General features: G+C 36.9%; 1 protein-coding gene across 2 annotated transcripts in view; it reads right to left on the reverse strand.

The window, feature by feature from the left end:
• LOC133518828 (RNA-binding protein 24-B-like) overlaps window positions 1-21,865 on the reverse strand; it is a 47,282-nt gene that overhangs the window by 14,970 nt on the left and 10,447 nt on the right. For both annotated transcript variants that reach the window (XM_061852561.1, XM_061852560.1), the window contains exon 2: window positions 19,351-19,477. In XM_061852561.1, coding sequence (XP_061708545.1) covers window positions 19,351-19,477 — 127 coding nt within the window. The remainder of the gene's footprint in view (window positions 1-19,350; window positions 19,478-21,865) is intronic.

Genomic DNA, 21,865 nt, shown 5'->3' on the forward strand with positions numbered 1-21,865 from the left:
AGTTATTAAATACTAAACTGGAGCTTCTGATTTCTTGCCATCTATTATACTATTTTAGCAATTAAGGAAAACAAAGGTCAAAATTTATATTATAACGCTAAAGATTAACTTCGTAAGCGTTTTTCTAAGTTTAATAAATGCAAGTAAGTATCTAAGTAAAAATAATAAAATAATGATTGGTCGTTCCCCAATGCGCAGTGAACGAAACGACCGTTTGGATATCGATCGTAGCGCGTGCGGTGCTACCCATCAGTGCAGCCTAAATCCCACACCCAAAACAATACTCCCAGCGCACAAATGGGTTCCGCAGTATAATTCCAAAGTAAAATGATGATCTACGCTGAAAGTGGCGTTAAATAGAAATAATAGGAATGGCGTTATTAGTGAAGTAGCATTAGCAAGCCAGGGTCCTTTTTATGTCGCGACACGCAAAACTATTGCTATTTAAATTGAAAGGACAAAACATGTTCACGATATTTATAATAAATTTTCATAAGTTATAAATAAATAAATAAATATTATAGGACATTATTACACAAATTGACTAAGTCCCACAGTAAGCTCAATAAGGCTTGTGTTGAGGGTACTTAGACAACGATATATATAATATATAAATATTTATAAATACTTAAATACATAGAAAACACCCATGACTCAGGAACAAATATCCATGCTCATCACACGAATAAATGCCCTTACCAGGATTTGAACCCGGGACCATCAGCTTCGTAGGCAGGGTCACTACCCACTAGGCCAAACCGGTCGTCATATATTAAGCTATATATAAGTTACATATTAAGTTGGATAATTCCGTTGAAATTAATTTGGGAGACAGTTTGGTTCATATAAAAGTGTAATAAAGGACGCTTAATTTCCTATCATGAGTCATCACGGAGCAATTTTAATTTTTTTTACAACAACTAGTGTACACGACACTGCATATTAGATTTACACGCGAGATGTGAGCTTTTGAAACATACCACACACGGTATGTACATGTATGTAAGTACATATGTATCTATGTACCTACGTAGGTACTAGGTCAACATTACAGAACCCTAAAAAATAGTGCGGGGATAGTCCTGTACGACGTCCTCGGACGAGGGGCGGCGCATGCATAAGTAATGCACCGGCGAAGGGCAGGCACGCGAGCGCCCAACAGGGACAAGCCCCTGGCACAAAGGGCTTAAGCTTAAACTCTTCATTAGTCAATGATGACTGGATGCGTGCCTCTCGAAAATTCGCGCCTCGGTGCCCAGAGACCCAAGCAGAGCGACGGTTTCAGTGAGTATGCCAAACGTAACGATTTTTTTTTTCAATAAATTTGTAATTTTTAGATCTTTTTCAAGTAGCAGTAAACTTTCATTTAAACTAGAATAAGTATACAGATTATCGTATATTTTCAGGAGTATTATAGGATCAGGAGCCTAGGTTGAGCTTGGACAAGAAATAAATAGACGCTGCCATTGCTGCCCTATCCCTTAGTGTTGATTTTTATGCGATTTATATTAACTGCTTTTGTTATATTGTTGTTGAACTTAAAAGTAAACTGACAGAGATATATCGTTGTTATTACACGATACGTATAATATGTAAGCTAAACACAACAATAACATTTTTCATTAAAAAAAAAAGTGCTAGCTTTCAAAGTCTAACAATTATAGTGGTGCTCCAAATGACAACAATTTCGACAAGGCGTAGTTCTGGGCAGGTGTGAATCGATTACCGCGGCGCTCACTCCACTATATAATTCATACCGTCACCTCGTCTGTTTGGACAAGTGCCCCGCCGGCCTTCTTCAACACCATACAATAAAACTTTAACAATGTTTTCATAATCGACGGTACTGAAATCGCCAGGGCACCGCGTTAGGTATCGTGTGCAACCGCTAGCTTGTTTAGATGATGGTAATACAGTAAAAATTGTTTACAACATAAAAATATGGTAAATAGTTTTACGATAGCGATCTTGTACTTTTATTCTTTTAGTATTCATGTAGGTAAGTAAATATGGAGCAGCTAGTCAAACAACGGCCGTATATCGACAATCGAATTCAATGTCGGTTGAACTACAGGCGCTGCGTAACGGTGACACGCCTGACGCTATGTGTGGATATATAATATACATAGTTTTTATATGTTAACGCATAGGTTGGGTAGGAATGGATGTCAATACGTATGGTTAGTGCTAAAACGTTAGCAACAAAAACAACTCTCCTTTAAGCCATAAACGGGGCTTATGGGTATGACTAACTGATAACACAATATTGTCTTCGATTACCACGATTAGTTAAACTACTTTAACGGATTATATTCATTATACGCGATATATTCCGTTAAAATCGTTTTTTTTCCATAGCTTATACTATGTCCTTAATGTAGGGGGAGTCCGGGAGACTTGAACCTCTTTTTACTCAGAAGCCACTAGAGATTTATCCGTAAGTGTTAGCAACTCGATATTTCGTGTATAGATGACATATCTAAATAGGTATCTTTAGAGCATAGCAAAGTGCTGATAAAGTACAAAATGTAAGTTCTGCAAAAATATTTTTCTTAAACGGGGTATTGGCTCAAGTCTCCCCAACCTATGGGAGAGTTGACCAGGGGGTGTGGGAGATATGACTATACATATGTTAGGTAGGAAAAACAGTGAAAAAAGTGCTGTTTAATCCAATATATTTATTAAAAAAGGAAAGTAGTTGTAACAAAGTATTTTTACCCATAAAACAAAATGTTAAAATTTAATAAACTTTATAAAATTTAAAATCGGCAACCTTAACATGAAATTCAAGAGATCAATTATCTTTAAATTATTATTATTATGAATTATTTCTATCAGATCAATTCAGTCAACAAATTATCAAAGGCATATCTGCCGTCCTATCTCTAAAACCGCTCGAAGCTGCATAATACCAGTTTTCATTTGGACAAATATTCTAAAAGAGAAAAGAATTCTCTATCGACTGGTCTTGGAATCATATTTTTATCTGTTGTAGTTACGGAGATACAGACTCGACCTAACACGCTAACTGCATTATAATTTGATACTTCTCAATACTATAAAATCGCAAACCTACATTATTCTTCTATAAGTAATATAAAAGCGATTAGCCAGTTGTTTATTTTAATTAATCTTTTACGTTATACATAGCTAAAACACATTTACTTGGAAAATCTGTTAATATGTTTTATCAAGTACAATTTTTTTTATTAAATACTACACAAAAAAACAGTTACTTATGCTTAAACATGGCTAACGTTCTTTAACCGTTTGTGTAAAAGACTTTTATTGCGATTCATGTAACAAATACATCACTAAAACCTATTTAGTGTGCTTAACGGGTAATTATGTTTGAGAAAAAGAATAATAATACAACAGTTAAACACGGCCAACCAACAATGCCACGCTAAAACCCCGCTAAGTGTAAAACAAATTCCCTTGAATTTTATTACGTAAGGCAGACAGTTTAACAATGCGCCGTGCGCTGTAAGTTGTCTTTTTTATTCGGTGACTGATGGATGCATGCTTATATTAAAAAAAAACCGAACACCGAAAGTAAGTGCTACGATTTACATACAAAAATGGAGAACGATAAACCAATGATAATTCACGTCGGTAGTGGATTTCTACGTAGCGAGAACATGGTCACTACGATGACATGATCTAATTTAAAAAGCAACTATATACTTAATAGAGAGTTGCTGGAATTGCTTAAACATATTGAGTTGGTCTTCCAAAGGTTTAAGTAGCAAGTGTCAGCATAAACTAATATAGTAAGTTATTTAGTATAGTTATATTTATATAGTTAGTTAGTTATTTATGACAACCTTCAAATCTGTAGTTGAAAATAACACGCGGGAAGTTATTCTTAGTAGAAAAAAGTTTACGTTAAAACCATGGATGTCGCCAGGGCTGCTTCGATGTGCTCGGCATCGAGACAGATTACACCTAAAGGCCAGGCAAAATCCAAATGACGAATTTTCAAAAGTAACTTACAACCGGTACAAAAATTACTTTAACAACCTTCTAAGAAAGCTAAAACACGAATATGAACAAAGCCTTCTCTTGACCCACAACAAGGACCCCAAGAGGTTATGGAGTACGATAAGAAATATATGCAACATTCCAAAGAAACCGACTCAACACCCGGACCTAGTTGACCCTAGTGACCCCAAGCAGTCTTTGGATAAGTGCAACCACGTCTTCTCGTCGGCAGGAAAAAAGCTTGCAGATAAAATCTTTGCTCAAACTGGGGAATCTGAGGGGACTTTGGCTGCCAAAGTCAACATAGGAGAAAGTCCTTCCGAATCCTTCTTCATGCATCCGACAAATGCCAGCGAAATCAAGAATATCATTTCGCAGCTCAAAACAAATAGTGCACCGGGCCTAGATGGTATGGGCAGCGACCTGATAAAGTCTGTTGGTCACTTAATATTGCAACCATTAACGCATATCTATAACCTAAGTTTAGGTTCAGGTCAATTCCCAGAGCAGTGGAAGATAGCATCTATCACCCCTGTATATAAAGACGGAGCTAAGAATGAACCTAGCAACTATAGACCTATATCCCTACTTAGTGTTCTTTCGAAGATGCTGGAGAAACTAGTCAATATCAGACTCGTAAAATTCCTTGAAAGGAGCGGAGTGCTTTCGGAGAGACAATTTGGCTTTAGGGCACACAGGTCCACTGAAGATGCAATCTCACTCTTGGTCAATTTAATATCTTCAAACCTGGATAATAACATAAATTGTATCGGCGTTTTCTTGGACCTGGCCAAGGCTTTTGACACTGTGTCTAGACCAATACTTCTTAAAAAGCTTGAGAAAATGGGGATTCGGGGCGTGTCCCTGGCCTGGTTCGATAGTTATTTATCAGAAAGAAGTCAACTGGTTAAAGTGGATTGCAACAGCAGCGGTCTGGATAAAGTCGATTTCGGGGTCCCGCAGGGGAGCGTGCTTGGGCCTACACTATTCTTAATCTACATTAACGATATTCATAAAATTTCCCTCCCCCAAGCTGAAATAATCTGCTATGCCGATGACACAGTGATTCTTTTTAAAGGCGATACTTGGGAGAGTGCTTTTGCTGCAGCAGAAAAGGGTATGAGTGACGCCGCTTGTTGGTTTCGAGATAACCTACTGACCTTAAATAGTAAAAAGACTAAATTCTTGTGTTTTCATAAATCTGCCGCTTCCAGTCCCACTAATTCTACAAATCTAATCAAAATTCATAATTGCAACAATGTCAGTAACTTAGCATGTTCTTGTGAAGTCATATGTCGTTCCAACTCTATCAAATATCTTGGCTTAGTTATAGACGAAAACTTAAATTTCAAATCCCATATCAACTGTCTCTCCAATAGGATTAGGAAAACGATGTATATATTTAAGAAACTTCGACATTCCGCGAACATGAGCCTTTTAAAAAACACATATATCTCTCTATGTCAGTCTCTAATTACATACGCCATTGGAGTTTGGGGCAGTGCTGCAAAGACGTCAATCTTAATGGCTGAAAGAGCCCAACGTTCGGTCTTAAAGGTAATGCTCAAAAAGCCCTTCAGATATCCGACAAACAGCCTCTACCAGGAAGCTAAAGTACTGACAGTCCGCCAGCTTTACATACATAAAGTCTGTCTCTCGATTCATAAACGCGCTGCTAAATCCGAATATTATTCGAAATTACTATCTAAACGCGTATTCAAGTTGCCTGTTCCGAGGGTTAACACTGCTTTTGGGAGACGTTTTGGCGACTTCCTCTGCTCTTCGATTTACAACATGGCCGTAAAGTTTCAGAGCGAATTAATTAATTGCACTGTGCATGTAGCCAAAAGGTTACTCTTCAACTGGTTGTTGTCACTTGATTATAGCGAAACTGAGACATTACTCCTAAGAATTGTTTAACATTAACTTTATTAATTATATAAAATGAACTTGACTACAAGATTAGTATAGAACCGAAGCTATAAAGAATGAAGCATTAGATAATTAGTTAAAAACTGAAAACTGCATGTATCAACTTAGGTATAAACCTGAATGTCATATTTATTATATAAAAATAAATTTTAGTTTTTCGTTGACTTGCATGACATTTATATGTACTTCTGGTCTCCCGCGATACAGGCCTAGCCTAGTGCGGGGACTCCTGGAAACTCTGTTGTCAATCTAGTTATGCACCAACTCTTAAAAACAACCGCTGTATACTTTTTCTGTGTCCTTTATTGTGCAATAAACATATTTTTATCTTATCTTATCTTAAAAAAAAGTAAGAGGGATTGAGCTAATGCAATCTTAGTGGCGTAATGTTTCGAACTCTGCGGAGTGATGCTTTTATATCAAAAAAAATCCTTCTAAACTCGCTCATCTGAGGTATCCATGATAGAGAAACAGCGAGATTTAAGAGACCTGGGGAGAGTAGGAAATCTAAATAGGTACCGTTAAAAATAATGGCAGGTAGAGTACTAAAATCAGTCTTGGCAGAACACTTTGACCTCTTTGAGACCGTAACGTGAAAGTCCAAATCAAAATGCTTTCTAAATTAGTGTTCATGTTCATGGTGCAGATAGTCTATGGTAGATGAGTAAAAGAGCCTTGACAGTATGTTTAAAGTGGTAGAAGAAGGAAATATAACGTGTTAGAGTATATAAAGTAAGGAAATGAAACAGGAGACAACACGCTGCCCCGTCCTGTGCAGGCACAATGAAGATTAAGAGCAATCCACCTCTGTTGACGCTCTACTTAATAACTATGAAACTAGTTCACTGTCACAGGAGATACATTAAGAGAACGCAATATGCCTACTAAGATGTCGAAGTCACCCGTGTTGAAAGCATTACCGAAATCCAAGAATGATAACACCGTGATATACCATATCTGCAGTATTTTTACAAGAGCGATAATTGTACTCTGCCGAGTAGGATAACCGGGTTAATATGGGTTCGTGAGCGCATGTCTGTTCAAAACGGTAATCTGTTTATGTACAAAAGACACTCAAGAACTTAAGAGAGGAAACAAAGAAATGGAAATAAATACAGCGGTAGTTTGAGAAGGAGAAGGAATTGGACTTTCCAACGGCATCTTAACTGGAAAATATAAGAAGAATAGAGCTATCGAGGATACATATGATGATATTATGATCAATAAGGTCAATTAGAGGGAGGATCATGTTTTGGCTCGCATCGTCTTTTCCAACGGCCTTAGACGAGACGAACATTAAAAAAAGTTAAGTAGATGCATTAGAAGGGAAGTTTTAGACTTTTCTACTTAACGAGAAAACAATTCCGAAGAAAAGAAATGCAGATTAATGGAGTCGAAATCAAAAAAGGTATTAATTGAGCTTTGTAATATTTACTAACTCCAAGTAACTTAAGAAACTACCACACTTTAGCGGGTCCCCAAATTCAACGGAATTATTAAAGTGAAGCCTCTGATCATCTCCGCATATTGTACTACAGCCATTCCGAAGGGTGTTAAAGGCTGATTTTGGCTACCCTATATAAAAACCTACTAGGTAAGGTGGGTAACTAATTATTGGAAATTCGTTTTTTATCTTATTTGTATCCATTTCGTAAGTACTCACCCGATTACAGAGACACCTGCTCCAAAATCGACACAATTATTATGATTACTACAGATTTCTATGCCTCTAAACCCAGTAAGTAGCATGTTAACTTACCTTTTACCGTAGTAAAACTCAGGAAGTCACAAATTCCGTATAAAAAAACTAGTAGGAATCTGAGAAATGATAGGTTTTAGTGTAGTCATTTAGCCTTACTAGGTTTTTGAACTGGCAATCAAAGCGCGGGGGGCGCATTTTCAAAAGTGGGCTTCATTAGACACTGGGCCTTACACGGATCAGGCACCTTACAATGGTTAGTAATCTACTTCTTCACGTACATTTTTTTATATAAAATTTAACACATTTTTGAGACTGACACAATTTGCGTTTTTAAAATTTTTAAATGTTGACGACTGATTTGTCAGTGTTTTTTAAGTTTTTGGTTTTATTTTTGCATGCGAATAAATACATATACGATACAGATGTGATTTAACATATTGAATTTCTCTTAAAACTTAGTAGTATAATGCAGGTTAACATGATTTTGTTAATACAATAAACCTTTTTTTGTGAATATTTCCAAGACTAAAATCTAGTGAGCATTACTAGTTCGTCATTTAACGGGCTTTTAGTATAGGAATGCATACAAATTACTTCAATATGTATAGTCATTACATAGCTAAATAACGGTTACAGTCCAATAACGTGTTTATTACAAATGTTTTCTAGGTAATATTTTAACAGATAAAATACTATAAAATTGTTCAGTACCTTTGCGGTTATTAAGCTATGTTTTGTTTATTACACAATTCACAATTACGATACTATAAACACGTAAATTGACTTGGCCGTTATTTAGTTATTTTTTACATGTTATTCAATTCTAAAGAACGGTTAAGCTATACTTAACGGTGTTTTAGGAGTAATATCGCACATATTTCAGTAATTATTTGCAACACTAAAACACAAAATTGTGATTTTCTAATTAATAATATAATATTTGAGGAAATGGTTTTCAAACAAAGTAAGGATAAATTTAGTTTTAATTTTTGCACAAAAGAAATCCGGAAGAAATGTACACATTTTCTAGAGATATGGGTTTGAACGTTTTTTGCCCATATCTCAAAACTATAATTTGTGGGTTAGATAGGTTTTAGTGATAGGACGGCAGACATGCAAGGTCCTTTTCATTTTACATAACATAATTCTTCATGTCAAATAAAGTTGCCCACATCTTTGTCACTTAACCCATCGCAAACTTCGTGAATATACCTATCCTTTGCAGGAACCACACAGTCGAACATTTTTTATGCAACTTACGTCGGTGGCAAACAAGCATACGGCCCATCTGATAGTAAGCAGTGACCGTAGCCTATGGACGCCTGCAACTCTAGAGGTGTTTTATACGCGTTGCCGACCCTAACACTCCGCACTCCGTACCCTCGTTGAGCTCTGGCAACCTTACTCACCGGTAGGATAACAACACTTGTTTTTTATTTTATTTTTGGATTTTTTTCTCTTGTCGCTATCTTGCAACACCTTCCTCTTACCTCCTTTGACGTTTGGTCTGCATAAAAATAAAGCAAACCCTTATTTAAGCACAGTGTGGGAGAATTGAACCACTGATCATGTCTCCCTACCACCATGCGGCTCAACTCTCCCGCACCCCCCTTTACTTTATATAGATTATGTTTTCTTTATACTCTTACAATAAACATTCCAAATGATCACTGTTAGTAAAACTACATTAACCAACAAGTACAATAAGATAAAATAATACTACTCACCTGTTTAATTGTCAAAATAGTGTAAAAATATAAAATTGTAATTTTTTTCACTTCGCGACAGCGAAACCACGTTTACTCAAGTCATTTCCAAACCAGACTAATTGCGGCCAATATGGCGTCGCCAAAAGTTGCGCCTTCTGTTAAAGTACGACATGAGCTGTCAACGGCGTCGGTGGCGCGAAATTTGAATTGAAATATTTGTCGTGGTTCAACTCTCCCACCTGGTCATATCTCCCGGACTCCCCCTAAATATCAATTTTTGTTATTTATATAATGTATAAATTATGTTAGTTGCATGTTGTTGGAGCTAAAAATACATAGTTGATTAATTATTTCCCAACTACACGAATAGTTTAAAGCTAACAACTGCATCAGTCCGTTTCGATAGAGCAGCCGCAATCTGTTGATGCCCCGCTTAACCAGATTAACGCTTATTTATTTTGGCGCGAACACTATGCGCGAGCGGCGAAGACAGACACGACTTTACTCCTCCATTAATGCTGCTAACAGTAACAAATCGATTTCTCCAAAAAAATCCGGAATAAAGCGTATATAGTCCGATAGAAACTCAAAAAGCAACAGTCAATCAATATTCCCTTCAACTGAATCGTTATTCGTATTTTAAATACTGTTCAGACACTTTTTTCCATTGTGTGATATTCAAATCAAGATTTAACAAAAACCCAATTTTAAACTGATAATCTTATCCCTGTTTATCAAAACTAACAAATGGCTCTGCTTACCAAACGTGCACATTTGTATGCACCTAATTTACATTAAAAAACATGCTCTTATTTTCGTTGGAGACAAAAAATCGCAGGTACAGAGGACATTGAAGGGGAGCCGGGTGCGCATGCGCTCATTCATAGAGAAACCCCTCTAAAATAACGGTAACTACCCCGAGGCTGCGTCGCTGGCGGATGAAACGGTTGCGCTAAAACCGGACTCGTTTTAACGGACTCCGTTCCCACTGGACCCCTACTAATCAAATGTGACATCACAAAACCTAGGTACAAGAATCGAGTTTCAAGGACCTGAATTTGGAATAAGGCTTTTTGTGTTGAGTCATTCTCACGGTAGGAAAGTAAGAGTGATAAAAGAAGCTGTTGTATTATAAAACGTCCGTTGAAATCTCGCAAATATAACGACTTAGCCAGTAAACCGTTCTTCCCAGCGCATTTCTAGGTACATTTTGGAAGGGTTCTGTAAACAAACTAATACAGCTCGTAAGTCTCAGCCATGCAGTTACCGTAGACTAAACAGGGTATTTTGGCGGCAGATCTAATGCGTTTATCCAGTTCTGACATTATGTCGGTATAGTTCTCGAAACTGTTTAACTTATAACGCTTTGAAGATGGCTACTACAATACGTTATGTTATGTGTAGGTATGTTAAGGCCATATCTGATAGATGGTGATTTAAATTAAAAAATGAGTGTGTCAGTTCTGACGCACGACTGGAGCTTACTCCCTACGAACAATTATAAAATTTAAGATCAAAACTCCGCAAATTGATAGTTGTTATTTGTTGACGTTGAATAAATATGTATAGTGTTTCCATGTAGCCGTTGTTGGGCACGTAACATAACGTAACGTTTGATTTTACTCCCATATGTTCATACCCCGATTATGATAATACTATTACTTATTCTGTGCCCCAGGAATATACATATATGAAAATCGATATACTTACTCCAAAAGTCATAGACAAATATCAAATACGAAATAAAGTTATTGTTAAGTTATGCATTGAACAAAGCCTGACTAAAGCTACATAAGTACTACAAATAAAACATATTTCAACAAACGTAGGTATTTCTGAAATTGTGCATGCACCAATTTGTCTATCTGGGAGTTTTATTTACACTTGGAACTTTTTGTTATTAACTTCCAAATGATTCCCTATCACCGGAACAAAAGCCCGATCGATAAGGTTCATGGATGACCCCACCGTAACCAGGGCCGCGTCACATACGATTTCGTTAGGGCTGCCGATGCGTGGACAATGTAGGAAAGCTTGCGCCGGAGCATATGGCGGGGCCGGTAGACCACGGCCAGGTGGCCCGGTGTCACGCGCGCCTGCGCCCATTGTGTACACTGTTACCTAAAAAGCCGTATGTAATTAAAAATCTCGTAAAGATACGACTTTTTAGCTCCGTACACGGCCACGCGCGGCTTTCAATGTGTGCACTACCCGACACGTCGTGGAACAATACTGCGACCTCCACAATAAACATGCATATGACGAGGATCCATTCAGTCGTTCTGAGACACTTCTTTGGGTAAACTGTAAACAGTCCCTGGCGATTTTTTATTCAATCTCCATACATAACAATACCTGACAAACCTCATGCTCTACCTCATTTGTACTTTATTGTAGGCAATGACTGAAATTATGTAGAAAACCTATACACAACTACAAGTAGTCACGTAGGTAGTAAGGAGTCATCTAGGATGTCGGATCCCAAGGATACGTATCGGTCACAAGTCACAACTGCGATCGCTATACTCTACCTATACTAATTGAATCTCTTACGCAATATTTCATCGCATTATGGTCCATTCTGAACGCCTCATTTCTCGTGTAACCATGCCGCAACCGTTACTTAAATACGACCTTCTTCCACTTCAATTAAGATCAAATCCGCAAATCACGACACGTACCGTAACTGCGTAATTCTATACAACGCCAAATTAAAGAGGAGCCAACTTAGCATGGCATTGTCAGTCGTCAATTTAATCCAATGCCTGTGTATGTACGGAAGTGTATTATGACCTGTCATTCTTGTTACCTCGAACTCCAGATAACATCCTTACTAGATGGCTCATTTACAATACTTACAACACTTATTATGACACGATAGCGCAACCAGGAATTAGGTATACTGTTGCGTCCTTACTGTTAAGCCGCGACATGCAAATAACATCATCAACTTTTAGTAATCGGCATGGGCTGATTTAGTATGGAATAAAACGATTACAAGATGCATTTGTGGGGTGCGGCTAGCGGTATGGTATTATACAAGTGAAGTGGCATATAGGCGTAAGTCACGTTAAGTATACCTAACGCTTTATAGATAATGCGGAGTCTTTGAGCGGAAATCTACTCCTCACACGGACGGCCCTGTAATGCACTGATGGTCAAAGCAATTTTGTTGACTTTATGCCAGCAAGCGCAACCGCCGGCGTGCAAATTGATTACATAAAACGCAATTAATTAATATAATCGTTAATGCAAGTGGTTTCATGAAGTCCCTGTCGGAAAGGGTTATAAACAGTATATTATATAAATATTTAAACGTCAATATCTCATAATATGTTTAGATGTGAGAGAGACGGATAAGAAACCCACGACTGACTCGTTTCGATATTATATTTGTATATGCTCTCTACACACAAAGAACAAATCAGACAGAAAAACCAAACAATGATTATACTCGATTTAGTGGTAACGGTAACGCAAGGATTTTCGGTAATAATAAAAGTAATTTATGGATACCGTTTTATTAGGCAGGCGTTCGATTTTTTATCCCATAGCCCAGTATTTAATCCGTCTCTAATCCAATAGCTCAGTTCATATTAGATTCCATCAACTCTCAATAGTCCTTACACCCTGGCGGGTGCTGCCTCTGCGTGCGTCCCCCTTAAATTTCATTAAAGTGTCAAAGGGCTTCTATGTGTTGGCGTCGGCTCCGCGCACGCCTCTCAAAGGTCCGGAATACCATTGTTCCATCATGAGAAAGACACAAAGTAATTTATATATATATATACTCACATATATATGCATGTACACATAGTATAAATGCATCTACCTGTATAAGACGATGCTGACGATGCTTTAAGATTACCCTTGCCAGCTCATAAGAATTACTTAAAGAAGTCATTGATGTTTAAGTGAAGGCTTATTTCAGAGTCGAGGACTACTTGACAGACAAACATGTAGGGTCCAAACCAGAAACTGTAAAAACAAGTAGCAATTAAAATCATTGTACTATGTGTATATGTAAAATCATTGTATAGGTGACACAGCTCCGGTAAGAAAGCACATCAAATATTTTTTGTAGGTATAGCAATCTGTCAGACTTATTATTTATTAATTTCATTTTCTTTTTCTTTTGTAAGAATTCGATATGTTTTCTGAAAGAGCTACGTATTTGTATGATTTTATATGACATACATAATATATATATATTTTTTCTTATCAATTTTCTATAAAGAAAAGTAGCTACTGTATGTAATTTCTTGATTTCTATAGTAATCTAAATTGTATTTCATTTTTCTTATTTAATGCATGTTAATTATAAAATGTAATGTTTTGAAAAGATGTGTCCCGCCGAGTTTCTTGCCGGTCCATATTGGGATACCTTCCTCCGAGGTGTAGGGTTAGAGCCGGTGTAGCTTTATTTGACGTTCATAAGCGCATTGTAATATGCCTACTTGAATAATAAAAAGCGGCCAAGTGCGAGTCGGACTCGCCCATGAAGGGTTCGGCCATTTATGAGTTTTATGACGTATAGAAAAAAATACTAGATCTCGTTCAAACCAATTTTCGGTGGAAGTTTGCATGGTAATGTATATCATATCTTTTTTTAAGTTTTATCATTCTGTTATTTTTAGAAGTTACAGGGGGGGGGGGGGGGGGAGACACATTTGACCACTTTGAAAGTGTCTCTCGCGCAAACTATACAGTTTAGAAAAAAATGATATTAGAAACCTCAATATCATTTTTGAAGACCTATCCATAGATACCCCACGCGTATGGGTTTGATGAAAAAATATTTTTTTGAGTTTCAGTTCTAAGTATGGGGAACCCCCAAAATTTATTGTTTTTTTTTTTCTATGTTTGTGTGAAGGTTCATAGAATACATCTACTTACCAAGTTTGAACAGCTCTTACACTTGAACAGCGCTTACCATGCTCTTATAGTGTCGGAAAAAAGTGGCTGTGACATAAACGGACATGACGAATCTCCACAACACAGGCATAGCCTAGTGTGGCAGTCATAGGTTAAGGAAATCCTGTAAAATGTTTTGGTAAATAAACGATTTTTATTTTATTTTATTATTTTTATTATTTTATGAGGGTTCCGTTTTTTGCCATTTGGCTACGGAACCCTAATAAACTACTTATATACCGGGTGCCCAGTAATTAATGGATAACCTTCTAATCCCAGACAGGGCACCTTAGGCTGGTCCAAATAATGCACTTATAGGTGTAGTAAAAGATGGTGATTGAAGTGCAAGTAAGGTGCTAGCTAATAAAAAAGACAAAAATTTCGATTATCTCGAAAACTATGAAACTTTTACTAGAACTATAAGTGCATTATCTGGACTAGCCTAAGGTGCCCTGTCAGTGGTTGGTAATGGATAGGTGTAGTGTTTGTAGACCTGCGTTATATAGCATCACCACTTGTGCTGTGCATAGAGAGTTCAAACATCGTATTTAGATTCCACAAGTTCCGAGTAAAACTAAGTTAAGTAGGTACATAATTCCCCTACAACAAAACGTGTAGGTACCACGTTTTAAACAACGTAAGCACATATATTAATCACAAGACAGACAATATTGGTTTCTGGTGTTGTAGCACGCAACATTGTAACCAAAAAGGGTGATTTCAGGTAACAGGGGGTTGTCGCCCGCAATCAATTAACGGGCGTCGTACACCGAGCACTTCCGTTTCCGAGCGTTTAGGGACTTCCGGCGGAGAACCGTGTACATTGGTTTGATTGGTTGCGCGAACGCGGGAGAACATTCTCAGGTTAACCAGAGTAACTTGACCTCCAAAGGACTCTCTTATCTTAGTGCTCGCTCGGGCTATAAGAGCCCGGGGCTTGCTTTTGGCAACCTAATCTCAAAAAGACTGCAGGTGGGATTTCTGCCAGTAGCGAAGACGACTAAATATCAAGTGATATTCCAGACATAATTACCTATGTAAGAACTTTGAACTCTCCAAGGAATTTTGTAATCCGTATCATTTGAATGCCACCATACTTATGACTGAACCGCTAGCCGGTGGGGTGGTAGATCATATCTCCTAAAGGCAGAGCGTCATTTTAGTGATTGCCTGAGCATTCAACACGCCCAGAGTAAGTAAACATTGGGAATCATAGGTATTCCTGTTGCGTGGTTTATCACAATACTGTCAGGTTTTAGAGGACAGGTTGATTCCCTTTAGATATGCTTAAAATCCCGAAGCTAAAGTATCTATTTGTTCTATTTTATGTCTTATTGAGAAGTACAAGTAATTATGACTTGCTTAATATTACTAAGTGCTAACTTTTCGTAGCTATTATGCTCGCATCAAAATTGAATGGAATGGGATAATTATTTAAAAATGCATTATGGCTATTGATTAACATATTGTATAAGAGGCTATGTGGATATTAGTTACCTTTTAAAGTGCATTTACTTAATAGGTAAGTTTACCTGATATTTTACTTATTTTCTAGGTCACTAGAAATCGGCGTCAGAGCCCAGCTCATGGCAAAGATAGCAGTTAATCTAGTCCTAATTTTATCGACTGCACTATCTCCTGATAACGCTTGATTTATTATTAAATACTTAACCGCAGGTGAATTCGCAGATATGAGTAGGTAATTAGATTTACTGTTATCGGTTTTTCAATTCTCCGATGATATATATTGTACCTATACCTACAAAAATATACCATTCCGTAGTTTCGGTAGGCACGGCATAAGGCCAGTCAACAATCTGAATTGAAAAAACCCCTGGTTATGATAGAAAAAATCTGTTGAAGACATGTTTCGGATACAACATAAGTATACGCATATACAAATTAATTTATACTCGTAGAAAAAATCCACATTTTAGTGAAACGTTCCCGCTTAAATAAGTAATGTTTAAGTAAAGCTTGCGACACATGTACACTGACCCCCGCGAAGCATTGTCTCACACACGGTGTAGTTTTTGTTAAGCGAGGAGATAAAAAAAGGATCATGTGCTTGCTAGAAAAAACGTTCCTTTTACAAACAGCTGAGCGATAAGGTTACGCGCTAACGAAATCAACTAGCATACACGCTTTGTTCGTTAATGATCTACTGAGTTAAGTTTTGGAGTATGTACGGGATTCTTTAACATAATGTTTATTTTTATAGAAATATTTTAACACTATTGTTGTATATGTATGTTGGGTTTTGTTCATGTAGATATATTTCACGGTTAGAAATTAGATTTGTGTTATAGTGTTCTTAGACTTAGAGAACATGAGATATTCAACTTTTGTGATCCTAGTGTATGTATAGGCTTATCTGCAGGTTATAGCGTTTGGTTTTTTCACTGCCTACTTGTTTCCAATCAATAAATTGAAGCTGTAGTTATGGCACTTACCTAATTATCTAAAGTTGATAAGAAACTTAGAACCGAAAAAAAACTGTACACATTCGTGATTACTGTATTTATACACTATGTTACTACTCATTCTAACTAATCAATTGTTTGTGGTTCCAGTAGCCATCATTTAGCCTCGTATATAATCAATTACATTGACTTGCATTAAAGAACGATGACGTCATATGTGTAAAGTTTAGAAAAGAAAACTAAATAAAGGTAAATTGTTTTCGATTTCATTATTTTAATCTAACGAAATGTAAATATATACGCCTCTAAGCTTATCTTAGTACCTGGGTACGTCCTTAAACTAATATGTCCAAAAGAGAGGTATGGGCATTGTGAATTTCATCTCACTTTGTGTGGTAGGGCACAGCACAGCGGATGTTATTCCAGATCTAGAGCAGAGGCCAGAGCCCAACTGGGGAAGTACCTCCACTTTACAGAAAACTGCTGCCAAATAACACTAGCCCCTAATCATAGTGTCGTGTTTCTACCGGTAAGTAAGGTTGCCAGAGTTCAACGCGGGTGCGGAGTGTTAGGGTCGGCAACACGCATGTAACTCCTCTGGAGTTGCAGACGTACATAGGCTACACAGGAGACTTCTTACCATCAGGCGGGCCGTATACTTGTTTGCCACCGACGTAGTATTAAAAAAAACTATCGCAAACAATCACAATATTATACTTAATCATTCGATATGTGATGCATTTGATTACGATCGGCAACAAGATTTCATACAACACCGAAGTTCTACGATTGGTCAAACACAAGTACGATGTGATTGGAACTATGGGTATTAAAGATTTACAGTTATTCAGTTAAATTGACTAATATCGTTAAGGCCATTTCGCAATTATTCTATGCGTTACGACAGACATAATCTAAGAGGGGAACTGGGGACTGATACGTGAGTAGGTAGATCTGTAGATTTGGAACCCTTCTGAAAGGTGTCGTCATAGTAGGTTTATTATTTGATGGTTTGTATTTGTACACTTTAATCTGAATGACTAGGGATGTAGTTGGTTAAGTAGTCGGGAGATATAAACATAGGTACTTAGGTATTTTGTAAAAAAAACACACAACGACTCTCGGGTTTGTTTCCGACTGAAACACCCGACGTCTACAGATTTTTTTTAAATATAAAACTAAAAGTTAGGTATTCAAATTCTGCCTAAGTCATTTGTCTACGTCCGGAATTCCGAAAACGCTCCAAATGTATATTCGGAACATTCTTAATTACGACTTTGATCTACGATTATTAGTACTAGACTAGGCTAACTGCTGGCTATTACGTATGATAACGGCTGGCAATGTTTGGCCTCCTAAGAGTTCTTACAACATTTACTAAAATATGTATTCATTTAATAGTACATTACTATAGAGGAAGGGAAACGAAGGGTTGCAGGCCAAGTAGATATAGACGGCAGGACGGATAAAAAAAAATAGGTTTCATGTCCTAATGCGATAGGTTATTCAGTGCGTCGGGTATTGAAGGGGAACTAAAATGTGATTATTCTGGCGCTACGACGTACGCCAATATGCTTTTTTTCTTTCTTTATTGTTTTTTTTTTGTTTTTTTATTATTACTTAGAGGTTACTAATATAGGAACGAAAATTTGATTATTTTTGCGCTACGACGTACGGTTTAGGAGATACAGCCCTATAAAGATTTCTGCATGACTGAAAAAAAAACTTTATAGGGCTTTATCTCCTAAACCGTACGTCGTAGCGCAAAAATAATCAATTATACTTAAACCCTGAAATTATACTTAAAAACACACAAAAAAGAAAAAAAAAAAGCATAAAGGCAAAATTTTGCTCATAGGTTTTTTATGGTTGAATGCCAAGACGTGCCATAATTTGACGTTTAATTAAAAACAAAAGAAGGTTAAATTGCCTTACAGGCATCTTCACTCATTGCACCTGATATGTAGTATTTCCGGACCTAATTTGAAGTAAGCGACATGACATTTAATTACAAGTTTGTGAAAAGATTTTTTACTGAGTATTAGGTTTCATCTTCATCTATCTGGATCTAGGTTTCGTCTAACAAACTTACTCCCGCGATGAAGGAGTTGTATTAAGGCACCATAAAGCTTAAGGTGTTGGTAATGAGTTCAGGTCCTTTTCCGAGCAGCTCGTGCAGAGCAGTGCGTGTCCGGGATCTTTGATCTTTCATTATACATATTAATTTTTAACAAAAAAGCCAACGATTGCTTCGAGATTCGAGGCGAGATAGAGTTCGATGAAAAATAACATAACGCATTTAATTCCATGAAGCAATTTTCATCTTAATAGCAATTTTTTAATGGTGCGTTTTAGACCTACGTACGTTTTATTTGCCAGTAAAAGTATTTCCATCAGATTTTTATCGATGAAGTTACTAGAAAAAGGCCTCAAGATTGCTATTCATATTTTATATTATAAAAAAACGCTACGACATTTCAAAAACTCTGCTGGCTCAACTCACAGCGCCTTAAGATATGTAAGACAGTATAGACAATATTTGAAACACTGCAACGTAAGGAATACTGACGTGTCAATTTATTGGCACAAATTGCATTGCCTGCCTAAAGTACCTAGTTATCGAAGATAAAAAATTAACGCAACTCTACTTGGCCATAGACTTGCAGTCTGTGGTCTTGGTTTCACATACCTGGCGCGAGGTTCCCTCTGGGCTTGGCCCCGAGGATGGCTAGGTTGACGTTGGCTTTCCTCCCATCAATGATCGGGTTGGGATCCTTACACGCCCGTTCTGCTGCTGACCGGTCGCCCATTATTACCTGAAAAATGGTAACTCTCATGACTTTTGCGAATAGAAAAGTGTGGTTTATGGGATAAGACTAAAAACATTTCATAAACATATTCACTCATAGAGAAAGCCTTTTTTTTATTAGATTTTTTAAACAAATTTCCCTATCTCCTGGTGGTTGTTGTGTGTCATATAATGACTTGACCGATGTAGTATTTATGTCGACAGTCGATTGTAAGATCAGACAAATCGTAATGTACGGTAAGTCGCATTAAATCAATAGATAGGTAGGATAGGTTCGTTAAGAAGAAAAAGAAAGAAAGGGCAAACTGTTCAGAAATAGGAGCCCCGCTATCGATTCGGGAACCAGACAAAGATTTTCACGTTTCACGATATGCCTAGGAATTTCACGGTCTGCCTGATCTTACGATCGGCCGCCATCATCTATATCAACATTTAAGAGTGTGAAAGTATTGAATGGCCTTTTTTAGGGTTTAATAAGGTACCAACTAACTCTTCTGTGCCTGTTAGTTTTTCATATACGTATGTTTCACGGCTAAAAAAAAAAGTTTTACCAGCCTCTTCAACTCTCAGGAACGATTTTTTTTTCAGCATTATCAAAGTATTTAAACTACCAGAAAATTGGGAAACTTTATAGTGCAAATAAATATTCATTGACGCATCTAGCGAGTTCCCTGTAGCTCTTCGAATTATTGATGAACAATTGGAACAAAAAGAGCTTGCATGTTTGTTTGAATTGCGGAAAACGGATTACACCGGACAGGCCATTACGTTAATAGAACCGGCTGAAAGATAGCTTTTAACATAGGTTTAATACTATGTAGTTCCAGTTTCTAGTTTCATGTTTTTTCTTGGGTACGATGATAAAAAGGTGCATACAGGTTGTAATTGCCCTTGCTGTGTTTTTTGTTTGTTTGTTTCTGATAGTTCATTTCGATTGTCCAGCTGACTATCGTTAGTAAATGCTAGTATCTTACAATTTTAATTTTAATCGCAATAACCATAGTGGTATTGTGTAGTACCTACTGGCTAGTGTCATGACGTTGTAATCTAGGTTTACATTATTGCCGTAATTATACAGCAAATAAACTGATAGTTTTAGCGCACGTTGAGTTTGGATTGAATTGATTTTCATACCGTACATGCGCTGGAGGACACCTCGGCATTACCTATTGTAATGAAAACATGAGCCAGGTCTGCGTACCCACTGTTCAACTTGCCAGTCCTAATCGACCCTCCCCGATCTGCGCGCCGCTACCAATACTCATACAAACACTCACACTGTTTCAAAACGTCAAAGCTCAAATTAACTTGGTCCGAATGCATAATATTGGATGGGTTGATCAAATCGACTGAACTAAAGTAAAATATCTGATGACCTCCGGATATCGACGGTCTGACGTCACTCGATTGACAATTTAAATGAGTTTGTTTTTTAAAGTGCGACCAAAAGTGCAAGTAAAAAACCCATCGCATATTGATAGTGTTGCCTGCCTATACGATTTGTGAACGTAGCTTTAGAGAATTTTAAATGATCAGTATATGAATACAAGACGTAAATAGGAATATTAAAAATACGAAACAAACTTGATATAAAATGACAATACTTATGAATATGTAACAAAAGAGAAATACAGAAAACATTATAAACAAAAAATAAAATACAAGCTCAAAACATTCAGCGACTGAGTTCGGCTCACACTTTACCGGTTCTTATGTTGCACAGTATTGTAATCGTATGTAAAGTGCTTGCATACGAGCACTTGATTATAAATATACCTATGCAGCAAAATCTTATACGCAGAAGTATAGGGATAGTAACAGTGATATCAAAAATAACATCTCTCATCATTTTATTGGTGTAAATAAATGTAGGTAATGAAACATATTATCTATGGGACAATCTTACACAAATCGATTCAGCCAGTACTAGTACTAGACAATCAAAGTACTTTGCTTTATGCATTAAAATCCTTTATGTTTTCTATGTATTTAATGAAAGTTACCGCAATCGATTTCAATATTATAAACAAATTAAAACAGGAGTTTTTTGCTCCAGTTATAGGGGATGTAGATTTATGGGTCCATTAATTTTTAAACTAACAATATATATCAATGAAAAATAAACTTAAGCAGCTCTTTGGGTCCTGTATATGGTAAAATGTTGCCAGCGTTTAAAAACTGGTAGTAAATACTTGTTTTAGAGGACTTGTCTATAACGGTCCCATTACTGGTGCTAGTCCCATCATAGGCGCGTTTACTATAGACCAATGCCTAATAATTAGGTACTAACGTGATAACGTCCCTGATTCCGTGTCCATCACACAAATAAATATCAGTATCAGTACTTTGTTTCAAAGTGAGGACAACCAACTTCTTCACTAAATCATAGGTTAAA

Source organism: Cydia pomonella, chromosome 6, assembly GCF_033807575.1.
Source record: "Cydia pomonella isolate Wapato2018A chromosome 6, ilCydPomo1, whole genome shotgun sequence".
Classification (NCBI taxonomy): domain Eukaryota; kingdom Metazoa; phylum Arthropoda; class Insecta; order Lepidoptera; family Tortricidae; genus Cydia; species Cydia pomonella.